Consider the following 11,869-nt stretch of genomic DNA (forward strand, 5'->3'; position numbering starts at 1 on the left):
ATTTGATCGTTCGTTCATTCATTCATTTGTTCGTTCATTCGTTTGTTCATCAATTCATTCATTCATTTATTCATTTGATCGTTTGTTCATTCATTCATTCATTTGTTCGTTCATTCATTTGTTCATCAATTCATTCATTTGTTCATTCATTCATTCATTCATTCATTTATTTGATCGTTCATTCATTCATTTGTTCGTTCATTAATTCATTTGTTCATTCATTCATTTGTTCTTTCATTTTTTCATTCATTCATTCGTTCATTAACTCTTTCCTTTATCCGTTCATTCATTTGTTCGTTCATTCATTCATTTGTTCATTCAGTTGTTCATTCATTTATTCGTTCATTAATTCATTCCTTTATCCGTTCATTCATTTGTTCGTTCATTCATTCATTTGTTCATTCATCCATTTGTTCATTCATTCATTCTTTCATTAATTATTCCTTTATCCATTCATTCTTTTGTTCGCTCGTTCATTCATTTGTTTATTCGTTTATTTGTTTGTTTGTTTAATCCCAGCCAAACTAAAAGAAATAAAATTTTCTCCAGAAAAAAAATATAATAGAAAAATACTGTGGAAAAAAAATCACAGCTGTCAAACTCATTCATTCATTCATTTTCTTTCGGCTTAGTTTCTGACCCATCAGAGGTCGCCACAGCGGAATGCACCGCCAACTATTCCAGCATATGTTTTATGCAGCTGATGCCCTTCCAGCTGCAACCCAGAACTGGGAAACACCCATACACTCTTACATTCGCACACACCATTGTCAAACTCCACGCAGAAATACCAACTGACCCAGCCAGGACTCGAACGGTGGTTCAGTGGTAAGCACTGTCGCCTCACAGCAAGAAGGTTGCTGGTTCGAGTCCCGGCTGGACCTCTTGGCATTTCTGTGTGGAGTTTCCAGATTCTCCCAGTGTTGTTGTGGGTTTCCTCCAGATGCTCCTGTTTCATGCGCTATAGGTGAAATAAATGAACTAATTTGACATAGTATGGGTGTTTCCCAGCACTGGGTTGCAGCTGGAAGGGCATCCGCTGTGTTAAACATTTGCTGGAATAGTTGACGGTTCATTCCGCTGTGATGAGCACTAATAAATAAAGGGACTAAGCCGAAAGAGAATTGATGAAATGAATAGCGTAAACATAATATACAAATATATAATATACTTGTGTGGGTTCAGGGTTATTTCACACAAATATTAAATAATATCCCTGAACATTCACACTAAATATTCTCAAGCTCACTTATGTTTTTTCCGTCTATGTTCGGTGTTTTTAAAAATTGGATATACTATGTAATTAAGTTCTAACCTCTTTGGTCAGTAGGTGTTTACTAAGATAAAAATATCTGCAAGGAAGAAAGGTGAAAATCAGAGCCGTACAGCTGTAAACGGCAATAAAAGCAAACTGTGGTGACATTCAGTTGACTGACTACAGCCTGTTTGGACTGAAGTGAATGGGAACGCTAATGGCACAATTACAAGGGATTGGCCATTTCTGCTGGCGCGAGGACTGTACTTTCGGCAGCCCGTTCAGTGTGCCGTGTACATTTTCAGTGCCATTTAGTTGTGAATAATAGGCCCTCGCTGCGAACTGTCATCATCTGAGTGGCTGGAAAAGGCCTCCCTCGGGCCCCAATAATGACAGGATTATATTCTCAATTGATACTGCGGAGTCTTTGTTTGTGTCAGATCTCTCGCTCTTAAAAAAAAAAAAAAAAAGTCTTATAAGCTTTAAACTAACAGACTGCATTGCGCCACCAAATTATTTTTGCACGTTTAGAGTAACAAAAATGAATGTAATTAAAATTTTGTTGTTGTTGTATTACTTATTTCCCAGTGTTGGGTTGCGGCTGGAAAGGTATCCGCTGCGTAAAACATATGCTGGATAAGTTGGCGGTTCATTTCACAGTGGCGACCCCTGTTTAATAAAGGGACTAAACCAAAAGAAAAGGAATGAATGAATTACTTTTTGTCACCTTATTAAGTAATAAAATAAATTAAAGTTTAATTTATTAAACTAATTTCGAAAGGAGTAGGTGCTCATGATTAAACCAGCTGGCTCATATTAGCTAATCATGATCCTCCAATCAAGGATCCTTAGTTCCTATATATATCTCCTCCTTTTCCACTTACAATCTTCATCTTGAAGAATCCCCCCTCCACCCCCTTCTTCCACCCTTATCCAAAATAGGTGGCTCGGCGGCCCAGCAACCAGCAGGAATTTCAATAGCTCTGGCTCCCTACTTGAGCGTCTGGTATCTCTGCGTGGCGCTAGCACATTCCCCCCACCCGGGGTTTCAGTTCTCTCCCAAAGCCAAAAAAATTGCACTGCTTTATAGACTTCTTAAACCTAAGTCTCTTTTACTAGTCGTTTCGCTCTCAGGAAATTCACCTTGGTCTTAGCTGCGGGGGAGTTTTGAGATCACCCTGAGCTCAGTCTCCCCTCGCCTCACAAAGGGAGGGAGCCCTGGACTCGAGTAATGTTTTGAGCTCAGGGCTCTCTCCCGGGACAGCATGCCAAATGAGCTTTCGTAAGTCATGAGCTAAGTGTGAACTCTTGAAGTGTTATAAAGATATTAGACACTAATATGATTCATTTGAATCATTCATTTTCCTTCAGCTGATTCTCTATTGCAGAGGTCGCCACAGCAGAATGAACCGCCAACTATTCTGACATGTTTTATGCAGTGGATGCCCTTCCATCTGCAACGTAGTACTGGGAAACACCCATAGACACATTCACACACATACAAATGCTCATACACTATGGCCAATTGATTCATTCATTCATTCATTCATTTATTAATTCATTTTCTTTTTGGCTTAGTCCCTTTATTAATCAGTCGCCACAGCAGAATGAACTGCCAACTTATCCAGCACATTTTTTTATGCAGCGGATGCCTTTCCAGCCGCAACCCATCACTGGGAAACACCCACACACTCTTGCACACATTCGCATACATCACTGGCAATTTAGTTGATTCAATTCACCTGTGGGGGAAACGAGGAGAACATGCAAACTCAGAAAAGCCAAATGGCCCATCTGGGGCTCGAACCGGCAACCTTCTTGCTTTTAGGCGACAGTGCTAACTACTGAGCCACCGTGCCACCTTTGTCTGAAATGTAAATCTGTATAAACGATTCACTGTTTAAAGCTTATTATTGTGTTCATGAACAATTCACCAGAACGAAAATTCTAGTGTGTTGAAATATAGTAATATTTAATAGTATCTGTAGCTTTTCATCTTTGGTAAGTAATCCAATCCTGTGATGTAAATATTGCAGATACACACGTTGCGATGTAGAGGCTGAATTGATATATGGACCCTTTTCACATTTCCGGGATTATCAGTAGCGTAAACTGTCATGGATGTTAAATTTAGGGCACAGTTGTTACGTGTGTCTGTACTTTTTGTGTTTTATATGGTTGTGTGTTTAGGAGGAGCTTGCAAACGGCTTGTTACGCAGGTGACGTCATTGGGGTTCCCCATATATAAGGCCGACAGCAATGCAGCTCAGTCTTTCTCTCGGTTGTTGTTATGTCGGATAAGGTTGAGAACAGAAGTTAACGAGAATTATTTATCTTATTTATAAAATATTCCATTTATTGTATTTTATTAACATCTACCCCCACCCCAACCCTAAACCCAAACGTTACAGTAACGTAAAACAGTTGTACCGAGAATTATTTATGCTATCTATTAAATGACCCAATAAATTTAATTGTTTTAATGCCTACCCCCACCTCAACCCTAAATCCAACCGTCACAGATCTATAAAAATAGTCATTATTGTTATAGTGTCATAAAAATGCTGCTATATTCATATGCATATCGCACTTTCGGCCTTGTATGAATCTAGATTTGACCCTTTCTCTCTCGCACATTTTGATGATTGATCATTTGATGATTCCTCTCGCGCATCCTCTTCTCAGGTAAATCCACCAGAGGGCGCAATATATACTTCAGCCAACCAGGCCAGCTTGCTGTCGACTGACTGACTGACCTACCCACCCCCGTCCCTAAACCCAAAAATGTTTTCAAAAGCAATCTAGAAAAAGAAAAGCCTTCACTGCATTTTACAACGTTCTCAGCCTGTTGTTTATTTGTTTATTTTTTGCTTTTGTTTTGCCTGCTTTCTGGAACTGTTCTTTACCAAACTCGAAACCCATCGTCTTGGTCAACTCTACTCTGCATCCCAAGTCCACCAACGTACATGGCGAGCTACTTGGCAAACTAGTCACACCGGAAAAGCTGTCCACTTGAAGGTAAGCAGTAAGTAATATTGCCAAATTTACAGAATGAGTGTTTGACAGAGTGCACGTGATGTCTGAAAAAATTAATAAAATTTCCATTTATTGTATTTTAGTAACATCTACCCCCACCCCAACTATAAACCCAACCTTCAAAGTAACAAAAAAACAGTTGTACCGAGTATTAGTTAAGCTATCTATTAAATGACCCAATAAATTAAATTTATATACACCCACCCCAACCCTAAAACCAACCGTCACAGTACTGTCAAAATAGTCATTATTGTTATAGTGTCATAAAAAAAGGGGTGAGGAGGCGTATTTGAGGACCGGGAGGGAGACGCGCGATTTTCGAGAGATTATCACTCATTTGCAGGTATCCGGGAGTCTCTATGCATTTGCGGGAGACTCCGGGAGACTTGGGATGTCTGTAATAGAGGGAATTTCACCAGGACAGCGGGGTTACCACCTCTACTCTTTACGAGAAGTGCCATGGGATTTTTAATGACCACAGAGAGTCAGGACCTCGGTTTAACGTTGCATCTGAAAGTCGGCGCTCACTGACAGTATAGAGTCCCCTTCGCTATACTGGGGCATTAGGACTCACACAGGTTGTGCGCCCCCTGCTGGCCTCACTAACAACACTTCCCACAGCAACCTAGTGTTCCTATGTGGTCTCCCATCCAGGTACTGACCAGGCTCAGCCCTGCTGAGCTTCAGTGATTAACCGCTCTTGGCTGCAGGGTGATATGAGTGAAATACACATGAATGTTCATATGTTTTTTTTTTTTTATCGAAATATTAAAAACTTTCAAGGATTTAAGATGCTGATGATGGTTAAACACATCATGGCAGTCTTGTGAAAAGGGTTCAAAGTTCAGCCCTAATGAATAGAAATGTTGTTGTTTTCCCCCATTGTGTCACAGCTCTGTTCTCTGTAACTGCGGCTCCATTGGCATGCAGGTCTGTACAGGTAAGCGACAGTCATCCATACGGCTGACACCTGGAGCTCTCGGCTGAGACAGTGACTGATGGCCGCAAGCGTGGCACCGGGAGTGATGCCACGCCGGAAGAGCTCGTCCCGCGGCTCCGAGATGAATACCACCCTGGTTGGGGAGCATTTCTGGATGGACGAGACTGTGTGGCTAAACCTTGAGCGGCAGAATTACTGCCTCTCGTCTTGAGCTGTGATAAAGCGCTGGAAAATGACCAGCGGAGGGTTTGGCAGCTTCTGCTGTTTGGCACTTTGGCTAGGATGCTTGATGGACTACCTGATCTGTGGGTGTTTGTAAAAACATATTGGTTTTCTCTCATATAGCAGCCATATTGATCTCCGTCTCATCTTTTTTAACATTTAAAGGGGACCTGTTAATAAACCTTTTATTTTTACAAGATGTAAAATAAGTCTCTGATGCCCCTAAAGTGTGTTTTTGAGGTATCAGCTCACAATATCAAACAAATAATGTCTTATAACTCTTAGAAATGGCCCATTTTAGTTTTGGTTACTGTCGCTTTAAATTCAAGTGTGTTTGTGAAGTTTCAGCTCAAAGTATAACCCAATATAAGCCCCTTTTAGGCTTTGATTCAAATTGTGCAGACTGTCACTTTAAATTCAAATGAGATTTGCAAAAGAGGGCGGAGCTATACATGCCTGTGTGTCAGCACAGCAGCAGATTCAAAACTCTAATGGCAGACAGCTGCTTCTCGCTCAGAGCTGTCTATGCTAATAAGGGAGATATAGTCACTAATGGGCGGAGCTTCGTTCTCTGATGACATGTACAAAGGGAGAATGTCGATCAAAGTGTTTCTGCACTGTTTTTTTTATCAAGTATGATTATAAAAAACTGAACTATTACATGTTTACCATTATAATCTGGTTATATTCACAGACTATTGTCACACAATTGTGTTTAAACCCCTTATAAAAGTGCTTTTTGCATGATAGGTCCCCTTTAATGTTCATAAACTGAACTTCAGTATATGTAAACATGTCTTCTGAGGTTTAAACTGGTCTTTTCAGGAGGTATTAAGGGAAGAATGTGCCGTTTCTGCTTCAATTATCTTCTTTTCTGTCTTGACACTTTGATCAATGTGGCAGGACCAGCTCTGTTTACCAAGAGCGATCCTCGTTCTAGGATAATTCTGAAAAATTACAATTTAACAGTTCAAAAGCACAACGATCAATTTCTGTTCTTCTCCAGCACTAGGTCCAACACTAAGGGCTCTATTTTAATGATCTAAGCGCAAAGTCTGAAGCGCAGGGCGCAAAAGCTTTAGGGCATGTCGGAATCCACTTTTGGTATTTTAAGGATGGAAAAATATGCTCTGAGCTGCGGCGCATGGTCTAACAGGGTTGTGCTTATTCTCTTTATGAGTTATGGCTGTGCATCAAACCAATGAGAGTCTCATCTACCGTTCACTTTAAGAGTCGCGCCATGGCACATTTGGTATTTACGTTGCGGATTTTGTAAGTGGAGAAACTAAATGCTTCACTAGCGAAAGAAACGGTTAAACAGAGCATCTGCAGCATGGAGATAAAAAATGAGCCTTCTCCGATTGGCCTCTTAACTTTCTCTTTACTTTACTTTAACTCTTTACTCCTTTACTTTTTTGGATAAGGAAACGGCTGTAGGCACTCCACTGAAGACTATAATGCTACTTATTTAATTTCCTTCGTTAAGCACAAAGATTTGTTTCAAAATTATTTCTAAATTCAGTTCTAATTTCCAGCAAATTAATAAATGAACAAAAATATCAAAGTTTGTTAAAAAAAACCCTGAGTTATATCCAAACACATGTCCTGTTCTTATGCCCCATATGCAGTGCCGACGAGTCCATAGAGGCGACCTATAGTGAGGGTGGTATCTGCGACACCTTACTACCCCAGTCCTCACTTTCATGGGTTGAGGGTGGCGTGATCATCGTTTGCCTAAGGTGCCAGTTCAGCTTGCTCTGGAACTGCCTATATGGTGATGCATTTGTCTGGTCGACAGGTGGTCAAATCTAAACTTGTTTATATTAAAACAAATATAAATATCCATATAATAAATAATACTACTAATAATAACACTATACAAATGCAAACATGAATAAACTGAAAAAAGGCATTGTGGTATATATATATATATATATATATATATATATATATATATATATATATATATATATATATATATATATATATATATATATATGTGAAGACAGTTCTGTCTGCTTTTTTAGTCGAGAATGTAGTTGTTTAGATTGAAACTATGGGGTTTATTTGTAATAATAGTGTCTATTTTAAAATATTTACAATTTCTAAGAGCTCGGCGGCGGCCAAAGACAGTTGACGTTGTCTATCCACAAGATGGTGCCAGAACCGCATAATAAGCCCTAGCTCAGTGTGTTGTCTTGAGCGCAAATAAAAAGCTGAAAAACGGAAGCCTTGTGGTTTTTAAGGTGGACTGAATAGAGTCAATAAGAAGCTGCGAATAAGAAGCTGTATTCAGCCTTGTCCCTCCTTATCGCAATCACAACAGCAGTCTGGTGAGAAATCTCTGTAGACCGATGGCATTTCATGTCACGTTCAGCCTTATAATCTTAAAATGTAAGCAAAATTTGCTGCTTTGTCATCACCTTAGGGGGGGGCCACACACCAGAAGCGCCGCTTCACATTATGCCATAGAGAATCATTCAAATACTAGCTCTAAATTGACGTTGGTGAATTAGCAATGGTTTCTGCTGTTCTGACATCAGCTGCAGATGTAAATGAATGGCGGAAGAAAGTAGTTCCTAATACAAAAGGGTTTTAGACTCTCCGTGTTTGATTTTCTTTTTTATGTACAAGATTGTGCCGTTGAACTGTTGTATAAATGCAATATCACACGAGTAGCAGTGTGCTATGGCTGTATACCAGCACTGGTGGAAGGCGTGCGTTGGCATGAGGCCGCAAGTAAAGATGTTTGTGTGTCGCTGTACATCTTGTGTGTATGTATGTGCCAAATGCCAGTGAAAACTGTACTGTGGCAAAATGAAGCCCTATGCTAACAATGTCCAGAAGCGCCGTTGACTTCTCTGGGCTCGGAGGCATCTGGGATGGACCATCACACAGTTGAAACATGTACTATGGTCAAATAAATCAGTATTTTTGGTAGAAATGGATGCCGTGTGCTCTGGACCAATAGAACGAAAGGAGCATCCAGACTGTTACCAGCAACAAGTCCAAAAAGCCAAAAGTCCAAAGTCATGGTGTGGGGTTTTGTCAGCCATGGCAATAGGCGAAGATTTGCAGTGTTGCAACCAAAATTCTAACCAATCCAATTCATTTGGACACACAGTTACACACAAGTCAGTGTTAAACGTCTCTGCCTGTAAATCCCAGATCCATCAGTGTTCCTCTTGACATTTACCATTGATTGAGCACAGGTCAGCAACCTCGCACCTTACCCACTTAACCTTTTTAACCACGAGTGACCGCAACAAACCTCAAGCCACTGACCTCGGCTTAATACACTCACGCTTTTAGAGAAAACACACACACACACACACACATATAGACCTACACATAGACATACACATACATCCTCACCCTCCTTGCATGTCCTCGCTCCCCATAGCCCGCAAGATTTATTGCCTTTTAAATGAGCTGTCATTGAATTAAACAACAATGCTGAGAAAATGCTAGTTGGCATCCTTCACCTGGGCTTGCGTGCGGCTTAAAATAGCTGGTGATAATTGTAACGACCCACTCGTCCTCTGGTCGCCCAGTGCAGAGGCGTACAGTCTCTCTCACGGGAATCTCATGACATGGATGTTGTTTACTATGAACACACTCTTGGCTTTCTGCACGCTTCTTGTGAGCAGATGCTTAATGTTTCTTTTAGTTTAAATGAAAAATGGCGACCTCTGAAATAAAACTAAGCAGAGGGAAAAATTAATAATAATAATAATAAGTCTTTCAGAACGCCAACTAATTTTTTTTCTTATTAGGAAAACTGTGGCTGATCACTTAGGACAATACAATGAGACTATAACTGAATGGAAAAGCTGGTAAATACCCAAAACCAGATGATGTTTGCAACACAGGCTCATTCTGAAAACGTAGCCCTATATACGTTTCTGGAGATCGTGAATTATATAGCCAGAGCTACGCATTTCTGCATTTCATCTTTAAAACGAACGATACAGAGCGGTGTGACTATGGTTCCAGTTCGGCGAACAAAAAGAGAGCAGTTAGACAAAAACAAAAGCCAAAACATTAAATAAACAAGTAAACAATGTGGTAAAATCTGTGGTAAAAATCAGGGGGCTTTTCTTTTTATGGATTGCTTTTGAAAAAAAAAGAAAACTGAGTCAAACGGTGCTTTTTAAAATGCTATTGGTTGGGTTTAGGGAAAGGGGGAGGGCTGGGGGATTGTTCAGTTGGTCAGTCAGTAAATCAGTCAGTCAACAGCAGCCTCTGGTGGATTTACACGAGAACTGCAGGCACGAATGCCACTTGCTGGAGAAATCTGAGACCTCAAAAAGCATACACAGCCACCTCTGGTGGATTTGCAAAAACAAAAACGTACCTCCTGGATGTATTTTACTCTCTCCAGAAATGTATATAGGGGCAGGGGCGCAAAAAGGGGGTATGCAGTATATGCGGTGCATAGGGGCGCCACACATGGGGGGGGGGGGGGGGGGGGGGGGCTTGGCGCCATTGTGCCAAAACGATTTTTGAAATTTTCCTCATAAAAAGTTTTAAATAATAGAAAATAAATGTTTTGTTAAAAATGTTTATTTTGCATTTTACACTAGTGTAATACTGTATTTTATTAAATAAAAAAATTATACCGTGAGTTTCATACGTTGGCACACATGTTTTGATTCAAAACCATTTAACACAATAACATGCAGTCACACAGCCAAATATAGTTGGATTGGTGGGGGGCAAAACTTGAACCCGCATACCCCTCAGTAAATGTGTAGTTGCGCCCCTATATAGGGGTACATAATCAGAATGAGCCTGGGTTGGATGCTTTGTATAATATCTTGACCTTCAGTGAATATAACATGTAACAGTTTGTTCTGCTGATTTGATAGCCCAGTGTCCTCCACCACACAGGATGATTCATTCTCAGAGTTTTAATGCTCTGCTTTGTTTTTGTGTTGCTGTCTAAGCCTGAACCTATTCATAAAGATAACATTTAGCCTTTATATAGCTATAATACTTTATTTAACTCTGAAAGTTCTCCTTTTTTTGTTAAGCCCATAATCTCTGGGGTGAACCCGGGTTTATCACTATGTATTTAACATTTTTGCGAAGATGATTTTTTTTAACGGTTGTATCCATGTATTTTTTTTAGTTGGCCGTGTGCATCCTTAAATGTATTTCAAGCCGTCCTTGAGCCCCTCAAAGACACAGTCTCCGTCTTCACTCAACTTTTAAGAGGCTTGACAAATTTAGCTGTCGCCTGAATCAGGGGATTAGATGGACCATTACATGATCCAACTTTTCTGAGCAGGGTTTATCTTGTGCCGCTAAGTGTCCTTTTTAATGCTACAGCTGTATATTTTCCACTGTCTTGTCAAAAATTTAATTAACAGTTTATATTTAGTCAGAGACTTGAGTTTGTGTGGTCAGAAATTATGATTGGAGAGTCAACATCGATTAGAAGTTCATTCAAGTACAAGGTGTACTTTTAAAGCATACACGAGTATGGAAGGTTATTTTGACCAAAAGTCTTTAAACGCAGCATCAAATTAGTGTCAGCACCAACTTTTGAGGCTCATTGGAAAAGTATGCCTCGACCTATGGTTTTGCAATCATAAAATACATTGATCTGGTACATGTCTCCAGCCCAGGCTCATTGGGAATAGTCGTCTAGGGCTTCATTTTTGCAAGATGAAGTGAAAGTTGCATTGCGGCTGCGTAGATTTACCATGATTTTACTTTGCTATTACCTGTTATGTGAAACTGTTCTTCACCAGACTTGAACTTGGTCACTCCACATCCCAATAACACACCGTACAAGGTGAGCTACCAAGCAAACTGACCACATAAATACAGAGATAAGCAGCTAATGCCTAGTTCAGACTGAGTGATTTTAGTCCCGATTTTGGCTCACCGACAGGTTTTAAGAAATCGCCGACAAATGCCTGAAATCACAGGCAAATCGCTGCTCGTACACGAGAGTGACAATCAAACAGTATGAACTATCAAAGACGCGATGCCTGCTAGATATTTGGCGTGCTGAATATCTGGAGCTGTCGGCGAATCAAATCATGCCGTGTGAATTGAGCTTTGACTGAAAATAACATTAGCGATCACCTACAGCCAATGAGAGAGCAGCTTTCACTTGTGTGTGCATGTGTGTATACCTGCTGCAGGCCAGCGAGAGGCTGGGGGAGAAGTTAAAAGCGCTCTTTTTCGGTTTATTTGGACCCACGAAATGGAAGAAAAACTAGTGGAGGTTTGACAGGACTCAGGAGCAACCGTGTCTGTTTGACGTTTCATACATAAAGAAATTAGTTTATTATCAATGTTAAGGAGAAATTGCTAATTCCCTTTAAACCCAGGTGAGCAAACATGTACATGTTCTACCCTATTAAAGGCTTCTTTCTCATTATGTAGTCAAAAACAAAAGA

The 11,869-nt window shown here is 40.2% G+C and overlaps 1 protein-coding gene across 2 annotated transcripts in view; it reads left to right on the forward strand.

The window, feature by feature from the left end:
* gba3 (glucosidase, beta, acid 3 (gene/pseudogene)) overlaps positions 1 to 7,014 on the forward strand; it is a 21,842-nt gene extending 14,828 nt beyond the window's left edge. The window contains exons 6-7 of one of the 2 annotated variants that reach the window (XM_073906569.1): positions 4,209 to 4,273; positions 5,185 to 7,014. In XM_073906569.1, coding sequence (XP_073762670.1) covers positions 4,209 to 4,273; positions 5,185 to 5,199 — 80 coding nt within the window. In that variant the 3' untranslated portion in view covers positions 5,200 to 7,014. The remainder of the gene's footprint in view (positions 1 to 4,208; positions 4,274 to 5,184) is intronic. The other variant, XM_073906568.1, reaches the window with a different exon arrangement.
* The last annotated feature ends 4,855 nt before the right edge of the window (positions 7,015 to 11,869 follow it).

Source organism: Danio rerio, chromosome 7 (assembly GCF_049306965.1).
Source record: "Danio rerio strain Tuebingen ecotype United States chromosome 7, GRCz12tu, whole genome shotgun sequence".
Classification (NCBI taxonomy): domain Eukaryota; kingdom Metazoa; phylum Chordata; class Actinopteri; order Cypriniformes; family Danionidae; genus Danio; species Danio rerio.